General features: G+C 52.8%; 1 protein-coding gene across 5 annotated transcripts in view; it reads left to right on the top strand.

The window, feature by feature from the left end:
- The window catches only part of ARHGEF11 (Rho guanine nucleotide exchange factor 11), a 64570-nt gene that overhangs the window by 19514 nt on the left and 30243 nt on the right, over window positions 1-14813 (top strand). For 4 of the 5 annotated variants that reach the window (XM_053368196.1, XM_053368198.1, XM_053368195.1 and 1 more), the window contains exons 2-16: window positions 767-799; window positions 2823-2914; window positions 3153-3251; window positions 3797-3846; window positions 4298-4355; window positions 5563-5741; window positions 5851-5922; window positions 7505-7624; window positions 8789-8840; window positions 9610-9686; window positions 9789-9926; window positions 10613-10687; window positions 11898-11999; window positions 13835-13933; window positions 14088-14130. In XM_053368196.1, the coding sequence (XP_053224171.1) occupies window positions 767-799; window positions 2823-2914; window positions 3153-3251; window positions 3797-3846; window positions 4298-4355; window positions 5563-5741; window positions 5851-5922; window positions 7505-7624; window positions 8789-8840; window positions 9610-9686; window positions 9789-9926; window positions 10613-10687; window positions 11898-11999; window positions 13835-13933; window positions 14088-14130 (1289 nt within the window). The remainder of the gene's footprint in view (window positions 1-766; window positions 800-2822; window positions 2915-3152; window positions 3252-3796; window positions 3847-4297; window positions 4356-5562; window positions 5742-5850; window positions 5923-7504; window positions 7625-8788; window positions 8841-9609; window positions 9687-9788; window positions 9927-10612; window positions 10688-11897; window positions 12000-13834; window positions 13934-14087; window positions 14131-14813) is intronic. The other variant, XM_053368197.1, reaches the window with a different exon arrangement.

Here is a 14813-nt window from a genome sequence, read left to right as displayed (position 1 = left end):
AACAGCTTGGATTAAGAACGCTGCAAACCCGGAAGAAGGTGTTTTGGTCTGTGAACTTTACCTTGGAATAAGAACATTTTGCTTCCTCTTGAGTGCGTTCCATTTGTAAATTGAGTCTCCTGCTGCTATGGGAAAGCACGCCTTGGTTTAAGAACACTTTGCTTTAAGAACGGACTTCAGTTCGTAAACCAAGGTATCACTGTAGTTTGTTAATATCTTTGGAAAGGGAGCATTTCCCTTAGAGCAGGGCTTGGAGGGGCATTTGTGGCCCTTGGTACCCTCTCTCTCTGGCCCTCAGGACTCTCCCTAGGCCACGCCTCTAACTATCCCTGCTTTGCACCCTCCTTGGGTGTTTTGCCTCGCCTGAATCGTGACCTTGAGCTCTCCTAATGCTTCTTGCTGGCCTGGATGGAGTGTGGTTGTGAGTGTGTGTAGAAAATAGGCTACTCCACACAGGTACAATTTAAATGCATTGCTATGCCTCTGGCCCTTCCCGCTGCTGGCGTACGGCCCTTGGAAAATTGCCCAGAAAGAACTGCGGCCCCCAGGCTGGAAAAGGAGCTTTTCCTTAAAGCAAAGGGATTGGGGCCTTTGAGCCTGGTGTCCTGGAAGCTGCTGTGTTTTGTGGTTCTTGTGGCCTTTTCATGTCTACATCTCCTTTCTCTCTCTCTCTCTGTTTCCCTCACGCTCTCCTCTGGCCTTGCCTGGTCTCTCTGCCAACCCCTGTCTTTGGTGTCAATTTCTGTCTTCCCCTCCTTTGCAACAGACCAGCCAGTAAAAAGCACCCTCACCTGCCCAGGTAAGATGGGAGCAGCTGGGATGCAGAACGATTTGGGGCAGGGATGGGGGCAACTGGCTGGGCTCCCAGCTCCCATCAGCCCCTCTCCAATGGCCAGGGGTGAGGATGATGGGAGATGGACTTCCAGCAACATCTGGGTCGGCCACAGATGTTCCCTCCTCCCTGCTTTACGATGTGTAGCAACTGTGTGTGTTATTATTATTATTATTAAACATCATCTCTGTGTGTGGCCTGATGTTTTTGGCTGTCTCATACGACCCCCTGAAAGCCCAATATTTGACTTGAGGTGTGAGTCTCTCTCTCTCTCTCTTCCCTAAAGTGACCTCTTGACCATCAGTTACGCAGATCTCAGAGCATGCATTTAGCAATTGGCTTCATTTGACTAGATGTGTATTTCCCCCCAGAGCTCAGCAGGTATTGGCAGTTTGGAATGGGGAGACAGAGTTGGGGCCAGAAGTGGCTTTGAAGAAGGGGTGCCCTTGATGAGGAGGAGGACCTCGGTTGCCATGTTCTTTTTCGGACAGGGTTGTGGAAGCTGCGACCCCTGCCCCATGCGGCTGGGATCCCAACTCCCGCCAGCCCCTGCAGCCCATGTGCCTGGCAGGAGGGCCAGTGGGCAGAACGCCTGCTTTGCATGCAGAAGGTCCCAGGCTCAGTCCCAGGTGGGGCTGGGAGATAGCCTGGGAGGCCATGGCCAGTCAAGGTCGACACTCCTGAACTGGTTGGAGCAATAGCCTCTCTGCATAAGGCAGCTTCCTCTGTTCCAACGGTTGGCGGACGATGAGGATGTTGGGCGCTGGAGTCCAGAAACATGGGATGGGGGCTGTTTATGATCCTAGCTCTGGGGGTCTTTGGGGAGCAACTGAAGTGGGCAGGTGCAATGGTCCCAGCCCAGCAGCAGGGTCCTTTGGCCATGGTTTTAAATCCGCCAGCACAGAGCTGATGAGAGGGGAGCAATCGCCAGACATAACTCTTCCACTGTTGTCTGTTTTTGTCTGTCTCTCCACCCATCGCTGCTTTGTCTTGTGTCCTTTCATCAGTCCCATTGCAGCCTGGTAAGATGTCAGACGTTCCTCTTGCTGTGTGTGTGTGTTTATGTGTGTGTGTGTGCGTTTAATGTGGCTGCTTGCATGCCTTTCCCCTCCTCCTGCTCATGTTGTCACACGTTCATGGCACCTTGACCCCTCCACCACTGGCTGTCCATGTAAAACCACCAGGAATGGCGTCCCTCAGAAGTGTGCGTGTGTGTGGTTGCCCCTTCCGCTTTCCACTGGTCTTTGAAGTCCGCTGCATTGCATCAACTCCCTGTGGGGGTTGGCCATGGATGCTGGGACGGCCTTGGTTGTCCCTGGGGGCCAGGCCTGGCCAGGCCAGAGGCAGAAAACAGCAGGGAAGGGCAGCCGTGGGCCACAGGAGGTCAGAGGGAAAGCAGAGGTTGAAGGTGACCATCCCTCAGCTGGTTGCCTTGGTGGCCATTCCAAATGGCCCCACATGGCTCAGAAACCTCCATAAAGGACCAGGAATCCTCAGGTGCCTTGCGATGGCCTGGCTGGTGATCTCAAGGCTCTGTGGGCCAGCCTGAGGGCATCTTGAACCTCCTTGCATCTTGGGGTACCCACTTCCATCTTCTGCTCTTGGGGCAGCACTGAGAGGAGAAGCGTCGTCCCCAGCGATGAAAACCTCACGGTCCCTATTTCCACATGGGCTGGCGCAATTCCTGCAGCGTTGAAGAGAGCTTAGTGCTGAATTTAAGGGAGCAGGGGTTCTGCCAAGGAGGAACAGGATCTGCTTATTACAAAGTACTAGGTTCCTGTTTGTCTCACGTGTCCCTCAGCCGAGGTATATACAATGGGTCAGAAGTGGCCTGTTGCAACCGTGGCCAGCCAGATGTGGACTGCAACTCCCACCAGCCCAAAACATCTGTTGGGCGCTCTGTTGGCAGTCGCTGGCTTGCTGCAACCCACTCTCCGTTGCTTTGCTCCTTCTCTCAGTCCCTTCCTTCTCTCTCTCTCTCTCTCTGCAGGTTGAGCAGCCTGTCTTCCCTGGGCGACTCGGCTCCAGAACGGCGCTCTCCTGGCCACCGCCGTCAGCCATCCGACTCCAGCGAAACAACAGGTGAGCCCTTTTTTCTCCCGGGGGAGAGGTGGGAAGAAGGGCAGCAGCAGTGAGGGGCTCCCTGGTCGCCCTTGGCTGCTTCTCAGAGCTGCGCCAAATCAAGTCCGTTCCCCCGGGAAGCCTTTCGGTGCCACGCTTGGTGCCACGGCTCTTGAGCAGGCGGGCTCTTGCCTGAACTTGGTGGAGGAACAGCATAATAAGCCTTGGTCTTCTGTTTTCCTCTTCTTCTTCCTCCAAGGTTTGGTCCAGCGTTGCGTCATTATCCAGAAAGACCAGCATGGCTTTGGCTTCACCGTCAGTGGGGACAGGATCGTCTTGGTGCAATCTGTACGGCCAGGTGAGCAGTGTGGGGAGTTGGGGGGGGGGGCTTTGGGCTCATATGCCCCTGTCTCCTGCCTCAACCCTCCACAGAAACAGGAACTGAATTTAACTTGGAAAGTGAGCTGGCAGCCTCTGCCACTTCCCATCTGCAACATGGGGGCAATCATGTTGTTCTACCTTAAAGGACTGGTGTAAGGACTGCAACATAACGGCCCGGTTTGAACATAACACTCCTGGCTCCACAGCCCATGGTTTTATAAGCTAGGAATCATTATCACACCTGTACACGCAGCCCTCTCTTCACACAGCGGCTTCAGTGCTTTGAACCTCTCCTGTTCAAAATCACAGTTTCTTTTTTCATCTGGAAGAGGGAACTATGGTTTAATGTCCATTTTAGAGCCAGGATCGTGAACTCAAATCCAGCTGCGGTTTTAAGATCCCGGCTAGCAAAATAAACTCCCAAAAGACGGGGGGAAACACACAAACCTGCAGATTATTTATGGCATATTCTCAGAAGTCTGTCTGTCTCCTGTGTCGTGTTTTGTGCTGCTGTTTCCACAGGGGGGGCCGCCATGAAGGCTGGCGTTCAGGAGGGTGACCGGATTGTCAAAGTGAGTAGTTCTGAACTTACCCAGGTAGAAAAACAGCCCCTTCTGCCATGCTTCGGAGCACCTCCCTCGCCCTTGGGCAAGCGTCCCTTCCTAAAAATTACTGCCCCAGGAAAAGTTTGCACCTCATTTGCTCCCTGTCCTTCCTCCAAGGAGCTGAAGGTGGTGTCTGTTCTGTCTTAATCCCGTTCCTTCCCCTCACAACTACACGGCAAGGTGGAGCGACCAGCCCGAGGTCGTCCAGCAAGGGTTGCGATGGATGAGCAGGGATTTGATCCAGCTGCTTCCCAGAGAAAGCGCCAGGCTGGCTCTGAGGCCGTGCCTGGTCTTGGGTGCCCTAGAGGAGACCTCCACCTCTCTTAAGATGCCGGGGGCATGTGGGAGTGCAGGGAGCCTGTTGTCTCTCCAGCATGACTCCTCCAGCACCCTCTGATCCCCTCTCTTCTTGTGCCAGGTGAACGGGACGATGGTGACCAACAGCTCCCACCTGGAAGTCGTGAAGCTCATAAAATGTGAGTGTGCCATGCCGGCAGGCCCTGAATTAAAGCACCGCCTGGGGGCAGTGTGTGTGTGTGTGTGTGTGTGTGTGTGTGTGTGTGTGTGTGCCCTTGGCAAGAAGGTTGGAGAAACTCCCCAGCAAGGGTACTGAAGACCCCTGTGGGCATCTGTGGGAATTTCTTCGGGGGACAGAAAAGGGGAACAGGCTGGTGAAAAAATGAGTGCATAGTTACACTATGGAACTCTTTGCTGCAGGAGCCAGCATTGCTTCTGAATGTTAGTTGCTGGAAACCTCAGGAGGGGAGACTGCTCTTGTGCTCAGTTCCTTCTTGGGGCATCTGGTCAACCACTGTGAGAACAGAATGCTGGACTAGATGGCCCATTGGCCTGATCCGGCAGACTTGTTGTTGTTGTTGTTAAACGCTTTGTTTGCACACATTTTGGCTCATATCTCAGTTCTACAGATGCCTGAAATAATAATAATAATAATAATAATAATAATAATAATAATAATAATAATAATAATAATTTTATTTATACCCCTCCCTCCCCGGTCAGAGCCAGGCTCGGGGTGGCTAACACCAGTAAAATTACAATGAAAACATAATGGTGGGGGAAAAAGAAAAAAATACCAATTTAAAATACGGGTTAAAATGCAGCCTCATTTTAAAAGTAGCCCATAGATCAAAACCATAAGGGGAGGGAAGACATAAGGGTCAGACCGAGTCCAAACAAAAGGCCAGGCGGAACAGCTCCGTCTTGCAGGCCCTGCGGAAAGATGTCAAGTCCCGCAGGGCCCTAGTCTCTTGGGACAGAGCATTCCACCAAGTTGGGGCCAGTACTAAAAAGGCCCTGGCCCTGTTGTTGTTGTTTAGTCGTTTAGTCGTGTCCGACTCTTCGTAACCCCCTGGACCAGAGCACGCCAGGCACTCCTGTCTTCCCTGGCCCTAGTTGAGACCAATCTATGCACCTTGCGACCTGGGACCTCCAAAGTGTTGTCATTTGTGGTCCTTAAGGTCCTCCGCGGGGCATACCAGGAGAGGTGGTCCCGTAGGTACGAGGGTCCTATGAATGAAATCTGGGGATTATGGTTCATTTGGACTGGTGGCCGTGTGCCCCCCTCTCAGGGAAACGGGGACCGCCAAGTGGCTCATGTTTTTAACACAAATCTTTCTGTCTGTCTTGTCCCTTCCTGACCCACCCCCTCACTGCTCCCCCCAGCCGGTGCTTACGTCGCCCTCACCCTCTTGGGCTCCCCTCCTGCCTCCGTGGGGTTTCTGGGCTCCCAGCAGGATGGGCACCAGCCGGGGGCTCCTCAGGTCACACCTGCGTGCCCCCCTCCGCCCCCTCCGCCGCCACTGCCTCCGCCGCAGCGCATCACGGGGCCAAAGCCACTGCAGGTATGAGAGGGGGGTCCCGTGCAGTGGGGCTGGAGGACAGTGCAGAGGCTGCAGGCAGCCTTAACTGACCTCGCTTCCTCCCCTCTCCGGCCTTTTCGAAAACTCTTAGGATCCAGAAGTCCAGAAGCACGCAACACAGATTCTCCGCAACATGCTGAGGCAGGAGGAGGCAGAGCTGCAGGTAGGAATCATAGAATCGAAGGGTTGGAGGGGCCCTCCAAAGGTCATCTACTCCAACCCTCTGCGGTGAAGGAATCACAGATGACAGACGGTCCATCCAGGGGGTGTAGCGGGGCTCTGCTGGACCAGTCATGGTGGTTTAGCTTGCCTCCCGAGCCTGGGGTCTTGCCAGCAGCAGAGCAGTTCATTGTGGTGGAATGGGACCCCCTTCCTAGTTCGCTGCACTGGGTTCTCTTGTGGAGCCATAGTGCCCTTTTGGGCTTGTAAGTGCTGGTGGGGGACGCGGGTGGCGCTGTGGATTAAACCACAGAGCCTAGGACTTGCCGATCAGAAGGTCGGCGGTTCGAATCCCCGCAACGGGGTGAGCTCCTGTTGCTCAGTCCCTGCTCCTGCCAACCTAGCAGTTTGAAAGCAAGTGCAAGTAGATAAATAGGTACCGCTCCAGGGGGAAGGTAAACGGCGTTTCTGTGCGCTGCTCTGGTTCGCCAGAAGCGGCTTAGTCCTGCTGGCCACATGACCCGGAAGCTGTACGCCGGCTCCCTCGGCCAATAAAGCGAGATGAGTGCCGCAACCCCAGAGTCGTCCGCGACAGGACCTAACGGTCAGGGGTCCCTTGACCTTTAAGTGCTTGTGGGGTGGTAGGATACAGGCAGGACTGAGGCCTCTGGGTGTTGCTGGATTCCCTGACCATTGGCCATCCTGGCTGGAAGTTGGAGCCACACTACTTGCCTGATCTCCCCCCGTTTGAAGCCAGCAGCCAACCCATGTTGCTGTTTCTCTTACTGCCACCCTCTTGCAAATTTGAGGGGTTTTCTGTCTCTGTGCAGAAGCCAGCCCCTGCCCTCCTTCTCTCAACCAATTCTAACAGCTGGGATGGCGGCCATCACTCTTGTCAATTGATGATTGTGGCACTTGCCTTCCTAGGTGTGTGACATCATACTGGGTTCATAAGGAAAGGCTTAACTAACTGTAAAATGACTAACCAATGGGAACCCAAGGGGCAGAGTTAACTGTGTAGAAGGTTTAAGCACAGAGGGTTTTTTGGGAGTTAGAGTTGTTGAGAAGTCAGTCTGGAGTTAGAGAAGAGACAGAGAGGATAAGTCTGTGGGTTGGGCTAGTCTGGTGTGAGAGAATTTGTTAAGAGGAGTCAGTCAAACACTTGAGATAACCAGTCAGAAGATATTAGGAGGGTATAGGCCAGTAAAGAAACTAAAGTTAAGATACTGTCAGGAATATAATCTGAGAAACCATAAGCTTGTTAATGTTTGTAAAATAAAGTTGTTGTTTTTTAGTTCACTTCTAACAACTGTCTGGACTCAGTGTTTTACCAGAGAGTAACGGGTTGGTGGCAGAGGGGAAGCGAGCACAGTGGTGGCACAGGGATCAATAGACCGTTAAACGTCCGGGGACCCTGTGTGATCGCCACAATGATCTTGGCCAATGCTTTACGTTTTGCTATCCCTTTGCAAAATCTGCTGGACAGCCTTGGCTCCCTGTCTGGGGGGGGGGGGCGGGCACCAGTTGGATCTCTCTTTTGAAAAAGCAGCATGTAATCTTGGTACCTGCCTTCCACCCTGGAGCAGCGATGCTACGAAGCCTACAATCGGAATCCGGCTTCCCTGATCGAAGAGCAGATTGAAGGAGCTCGCCGGAGAGTCAACCAGCTGCAGCACAAGATCCGCCAAGAGACAGGAGGGTTTCTGGTGAGTGAGTGGCTGTGGGGGTGGGCGCTGTGTTGAGGAGGGGGCAGCGTGGAGCGCCGGCTGCAGTGAGGATGGGTGAAGGTTGTGACCGGTTGAGCCTGGCGATGCTCAGCGGACAGTGGAAGTTGGTGCCGTTTGCCAAGGATGTGCAAGTTCCTGCGCCGAACACGGAGCACGCCATGCTCCACCCAAACAGAGCGGGGTGCAGGGCTCCTGTTGTGGGCGGCTGCCAGCCACACTCTCCTCCATCCCATTCTCCTCTCCCACCTAGAGCCCGGTTTTTCTCCCCCAAATTTCAGTTGGCATTCTGCAGCCGCAGAACAAATATGATCAGTCCCCAGCGGGGAAGGCATCTTGCCACAGCAGGTTTTTGACCCTTCTAAAGTAATTATTCAATAATAATAATAATAATAATAATAATAGTAATACTAAATTTATTATTTATACCCCGCCCATCTGACTGGGCTTCCCCAGCCACTCTGGGCGGCTTCCAACAAAATATTAAAATACAGTAATGCATCAAACATTAAAAACTTCCCTGAACAGGGCTGCCTGCAGATGTCTTCTAAACGTCTGGTAGTTGTTTATCTCTTTGACATCTGGTGGGAGGACATTCCACAGGGCGGGTGCCACTACCGAGAAGGCCCTCTGCCTGGTTCCCTGTAACTTGGCTTCTCGCAGGGAGGGAACTGCCAGAAGGCTCTCGGATCTGGACCTCAGTGTCTGGCTGAACGATGGGGGTGGAAATGCTCCTTCAGGTCTACTAAGCCTTTGAGGCCGTTTAGGGCTTTCAAGGTCAGCACCAACACTTTGAATTGTGCTCGGAAACATAATGGGAGCCAATCCAGGTCTTTCTAAAATAATTTTGACATGCCTGGGGAGAGTGTCACTGTTGCTCTCAGGTCTTGGTTGTGGGCCTCCCAATTGGGGCATCTGGTCAGCCACCCTGAGGACAGCTGGCCTGATCCAGCAGCAGCCAGACCCTTCTTATGTTCAGAAGCAGTCTAGGTTCTATGGGGCATTTGGCCACTGTGAGACCAGGAACTAGCTGTGCCCCCTTTCGAAGCCAGGCCCTTCCGATAGTCTCAGGATTTCTCCATCCTCCCACCGTTCTTACAGGGAGGGTCAGTCTGGTGCTGAGCTCTCAACCTCTTTCCCTTTCAGGATTCCACCACCCGGCTCTTCAGTGACTTCAGCGGCTCCCGAGTCACCGATGGTGAGTTGTTCTGTGGGACGGGATGCCAGGGCCAGACAGCCTCTGCCCCTCCCTCCTTCCAAGCAGCAAAGGAGGTTCCCACTGATTTGTGGGCCTTGTTTTCAGAAACGGTGTGTGTTTGTGTGTGTCAAGGGGGCTGGGGCTAGCTGAGCTTTCTCCCTTGTTTGCTGTTCTACATTTAGGGAACATAATGGAAAAAACAAATTCCCTATGCATAGAAGTGGGCAATATTCATTTGCACATTTTCTTTATCCCACTCTTCAACCCAACACACACACGCACACACACACACACAAAACTCTTCAGAACAGCTTACAGACAAGACTGCCTGTCTCTGCCCCGCTTCAGGCTTGCAATCTAAAAAGACTCAGCACCAAAGGAAAATGGGTTTAGGAGGGAGGAGGAAATAAGCAAAGTCATGTGCTCATTGTTGGTTGAAACTTCCTTCTGGGTTGGAAGCGGTTTGAGGAGGAGGAAGCCCCAGGTGCAGAGGCAGTCTGTCTCGATTTCTAGGTTCTTAAGGAACTGTGTTGGCAGGATGCTGGACTAGATCATAGAATCACAGAATTCTAGGGAGTTGGAAGGGACCCCAGGGGTCATTTAGTCCAACCCGCTTTGACATGATTCAGCAGCGGCCAGGCTCTCCTTAGGTTCTGGTATGTCCTTGAATCTCTCCTGCCAAATACTGACAGGCCCCACCCCAAGTTTTCTTAGTTTCTGCCAGGGCTCTTAACTGTGTCGTCATTGTCCCCCCTTCTGCATTCTCCAGGGCGCCTCTCCTTGGATTCTCAGGACGGCGACAGTGGCATGGACTCTGGCACAGAGCGGTTCCCCTCCGTCAGCGAGGCAAGTGCGGAAGGGGTTGCTTGGGGTTCTGCTTCCTTGGGCCGGTAATGAAAGTTGGGTGTGTGTGTGGTCTCAGTAATGCAATTTCTCTTCCTGGAGCAGATCTCCCTGAACCGGAATTCGGTCCTGTCCGACCCCGGCTTGGACAGCCCCCACACTTCCCCAGTCATCACGTCCAGAATGTTCCAGCACCATCGGCGCCAGGGCTCAGACACGCCGTTCTCCCCCTCCGCAGAACAGGTGAGGGTCCGGACTTCCTGCCCCCCCACACTTCCCCATTTTTAAAAGCACCCCTTGAAAAATTACCCCTGCCTCTCTCGCTTTTCTGAGCCTCTTGAGCAGGGGCCAGCAAACTTTTTCAGCAGGGGGCCAGTCCACTATCCCTTGTGGGGAGCCAGACTGTATTTTTTGGGGGGAAATGAACGAATTCCTATAGCCCACAAATAACCCAGAGGTGCATTTTAAATAAAAGGACACATTCTACTCATGTAAAAACATGCCGATTCCCAGACTGTCCGTGGGCCAGATTGAGAAGGTGATTGGGCCGGATCCGGCCCCCGGGCCTTAGGTTGCCTACGCATGCCCTTGAGCTTCCCAAGCCTTTAGCTGGGATTTTGATTCTCACCCACCCCAGGACCACAAGGTGGGTAGGAACTTTCATTTCTTTGTTGGGGGGGGTATTATTCCGGGTGGTTTTTTCCCTTTCCCTTTTCCGATTTCTAAAACAGCAGTAGTGAATACCCATCAGAGAGCATTAAATACACATATAATAACACTAGCTTGCTCTCCTTCTGAAACTTCCATTTTAGATAATGAAGCTGAGACATAACTATTCTCAACCCACCCACCCCCCAAATAAACAACAACTTGTGGGTCTTCCTCTGCAGTTTGCAATGTGTTTCACCCTGATAAATGACCTTTTGCAGGGCTCGGATCGGACGCTGAGGCCGCTCATCATTGGTCCAGAGGAAGATTACGACCCGGGATACTTCAACAATGAGGTGGTAACACCATCACTGCCTCACCCATCCTTCCTTGGTTGGGGGGTGGGGGCGCTAACAGGCCTTCTAATAGTAGAGTAGGATGGGGTTGGCTGGTCGGCCAAGGCATCTCTTGTTCAGAATTTTAAAATATTACTATTATTATTACCGTATTTTTCGCCCTATAGGACGCACCGGCCCATAGGACGCACCTAGATTGGGGGGGGGGGGAATAAAGGGGGAAAAAAATTCTCCAGCCCCCAGAACGGGTCCCAGAGCGATGCCGAAGCTGCGCGCAGGTTTGGCATCGCTCTGGGAGCTTGCCGGGCTGGGGGATAGCTTCCTGAAGCCTGGAGAGCGAGAGGGGTCGGTGCGCACCGACCCCTCTCGTTCTCCAGGCTTCAGCGAAAGCCTGCATTCACCTCATAGGACGCACACACATTTCCCCTTCATTTTTGGAGGGGGAAAAGTGTGTCCTATAGGGCGAAAAATACGGTAATTTTATTAGCTGCCAGGTGCAAAATGCCTCTAGGAAACTTACATACACTATGTAAAGACATTTGTCGGGTTTAAGAATACAGTACCTCTCTAAGGCCCCCCCCCCCCAGTGTCAGATTGTAACCCCTCAAAAGCCCCAGAGAATCTGTATGTCTGAATGGGATGCTGATAGGATGGGCCTTCTCGGTAGTGGCGCCCTCCCTGTGGAACGCCCTCCCACCAGATGTCAAAAGAGAACAACAACTACCAGACTTTTAGAAGACACCTGAAGGCAGCCCTCTTTAGGGAAGCTTTTAATGTTTAATAGACTATTGTATTTTAATATTCTGTTGGAAGCCGCCCAGAGTGGCTGGGGAAGCCCAGCCAGATGGGCGGGGTATAAGTAATAAATTATTATGATTATTATTGGTCTGATAGGATGTTAAGATATGTGCCAGGAGGACCTCCCTGGGCAGAGATTGAGGGGAGAGGGCGAAGCAGAAACGGCCAACCTCTGGATCTCAGCCAGAGGCCGGGTACAGAGAAGGGCCTGATGATGATGATGACAGTCTGGGCCGCCCATTCGGTATTGGAGGCCCTGATCAATCGAGGGCTTTGCAGGACCAAAACAAGCACTTTGAGGTGGACCCTGGACCATAGATGCAGGCAGTCCGCGTGGCCCCTGTGCCGGGCTCACTGTTGTCACCTGGCAACCACTGAGCGTGTTTCTTCTTCTTGTCTCTCCTCCCCACAGTGTGACTCCCTCTTCCAGGATTTAGGGAGGCTGAAGACACGGCTGGCGCACCTGGGCGTCTTCTTACGCTACATCTTCTCTCAGGCTGACCCGAGTCCTCTGGTACGGTCCAAAGGGGGCTCCTTCCTTCCTTTTACCCTTCGCCATTCCCAAGGCAAGGGCCCAGTGGGCAGAGATGCAGGGAACGTGCCACTGGGCAGTCTGGGCCGCTGCATGGAGACGAGAGGGATGTGCCGGGAAGGCGGGAGGGAGTTTGCTGGTGTTTGTGTCAGACTTTTTGCACCCAGCCTGTGTGCCCAAGCACAGGCGCAGCAACAGGAAGGAAGGCAAGAAGGTAGCTAGATTTCTGCCAGCTTTTTCCTACAGGCATGAAGACCCAGGTGCTTGTCTTTCAAAGGAAAGCCGGTCAAAATCAGGCCCTGGTGTCCTGCATGCCAGGGATCGGGTACCACAGGGCAAATGAACCTATGTGTGGAATACGCTGGTTTATTACCGGGTCCTCGCCGTGGGATCACATTCACCCGGTGCTATACCAGCTGCACTGGCTCCTGGTGGAGCACAGGATCAGCTTTAAGGTGCTGGTTTTAACCTTTCAAGCCCTATACGGCCTAGGACCCTCGTACCTACGGGACGGCCTCTCCTGGTACGTCCCATGGAGGACCTTACGGTCTTCAAACAAAAACATCTTGGAGGTCCCAGGCCACAGAGAGGTTAGGCTGGCCTCAACCAGAGCCAGGGCTTTTTTGGCTGTGGTCCCGATCTGGTGGAATGCTCTGTCCCAAGAGACTAGGGCCCTGCGGGACTTGACATCTTTCTGTGGGGCCTGCAAGACAAAGCTGTTCCACCAGGCCTTTGGCCAAGGCACAGCCTGACCCCCTCCTTTGGTAATCCTCACAGAACCCTAGCCTAATGGTTGCCATTAATTTGATTTGAATTTGAAATGATTTTAGAATGCTGTGCTACTTTTATTGTTGTTAGCCGCTTTGAGCCTGGCTTCGGCTGGGGAGGGCGGGATATACATTATTATTATTATTATTATTATTATTATTATTATTATTATTACTACTACTACTACTACTACTACTACTACTATTACTACTACTACTACTATTTGAATCAGAGGAGCTGCTCCCGGCATGAAGATTGGGGGCTGATGGTCAGCCAAGCAGTTTTCTAGTTGTGTGCCTTAAGCCTGTGTATTTTATAATGTGTACGTTCAAATTAAGATATTCCCAGCCCTCGCTTTTGCCTTAGACTTGGAGATAACTTTCTTTCTCACATTACAAAGAGACCAGAGTGTCTTGTGAGCAGGATTCAGCCCCCCTAAGAAGGAGGGTGGAGACCCCAGAGAACCACCGCCGGCCACAGACTTGGTAGATGGCAGCTTTCTGTCTTCCCCTTCAAATCGGTTCTTTATTTGGAGCCATGAGGACTGCAGCCTTCATTTCTGGAGGCTCAGCGGTGGGGCACGTGCAGAACATCCCAGGCCCAAGCCCTGACTTCACCAGGTCAGGGCTACCCCTCCCTGAGAGCCACAGCTGCCAATCAGTGTCGACAATACTGACCTAGATGGGCCGTAGGTCTGGCCCAGCAGAAAGCAGCCTCTCCGTAATTCTTGCAGCCTGTGAAATGCGCTTTGCTGTGGTTGCCACAGTTAGTTCCTGCTCGTGCGAGAATTGCGAAAGACGCCCGCAATCCCACCTCCGTTTCCAGCCAGGCCAGATGCCCCCATTTATCCTGGACCGGCATGGTGTCTTCCCTGGGGGCTCCCACGGCAACTCCATACCGGGGACGCCCTGCCAGGCCCACTTCCTCCCTCCCCCTCTCACCCCACCCTTTTCGCCTCTCTTGTGGGCATTTCTTCATACTCTCCTTTCCCTCTCGCTCTGATGCGTCTTTTTTCTCCTCTTCCTTCCTCCTCTCTCTCTCCTCGGCAGCTGCTGTACTTGTGCGCAGATGTTTGCCAGCAGATGAGCCCCAAGGAAGCCCGGGGACTCGGGAAGGACATTTGGAACATCTTCCTGGAGAAAACTGCGGTGAGCGATCGGGGGGGGGGCAGCCAGGGGCTTCCTCACTCCCCCCGCCCCCAGCCATATCATGTACCAGGTTGCACTGGTGTTGTGGGTTGTGAGACGCCTTGGGAAGCCGGTGCTGGTGGGTCAATCCTGTCTTTTTCTTTCCCTTCCTCAGCCTCTGAGAGTCAAGGTCTCTGATCAGTTGTTGGCTGAGATAGGTGAGTTTGACCTCATGAGTAAAAGGGCAGTTGTGACCCTTTAAGGTTTAGAAATCTCGGAGCAGAGACATGTAGTGACGGCTTGGAAGGAATTTCCTTCTTGTCCTGTGTGCTCCTTGAGTCAGTCTTGCCATGGGCAAACGGATCAGCCCCAAGAACAGCCCAAAATGTCACTGGCCCAGAAGGGCCTTGAAAACAAGCTGGGCTTTGCCTTCACAAAACAAATGAAATACTGTGAAAACCCCTGAAACGAGAAGTAATTGACTAGAAATATTATCTTATAGGGACGTGAGTGGCGCTGTGGGTTAAACCACAGAGTCTGGGACTTGCCGATCAGAAGGTCGGTGGTTCGAATCTCCGCAATGACGGGGTGAGCTCCTGTTGCTCGGTCCCTGCTCCTGCCAACCTAGCAGTTCAAAAGCACGTCAAAGTGCAAGTAGATAAATAGGTACTGCTCTGGCGGGAAGGTAAACTGCGTTTCCATGCGCTGCTCTGGTTCACCAGAAGCAGCTTTGTCATGCTGGCCACATGACCCAGAAGCTGTACGCCGGCTCCCTCGGCCAATAAAGCGAGATGAGTGCCGCAACCCCAGAGTTGGCCACGAGTGGACCTAATGGTCAGGGGTCCCTTTACCTTTACCTTATTATCTTATAGAAATAAACTAAATAGGTTTTCCTATTTTT

The sequence above is a fragment of the Podarcis raffonei genome, chromosome 16, assembly GCF_027172205.1.
Source record: "Podarcis raffonei isolate rPodRaf1 chromosome 16, rPodRaf1.pri, whole genome shotgun sequence".
Classification (NCBI taxonomy): Eukaryota; Metazoa; Chordata; class Lepidosauria; order Squamata; family Lacertidae; genus Podarcis; species Podarcis raffonei.
This window is presented reverse-complemented; position numbering and strand designations above follow the sequence as displayed.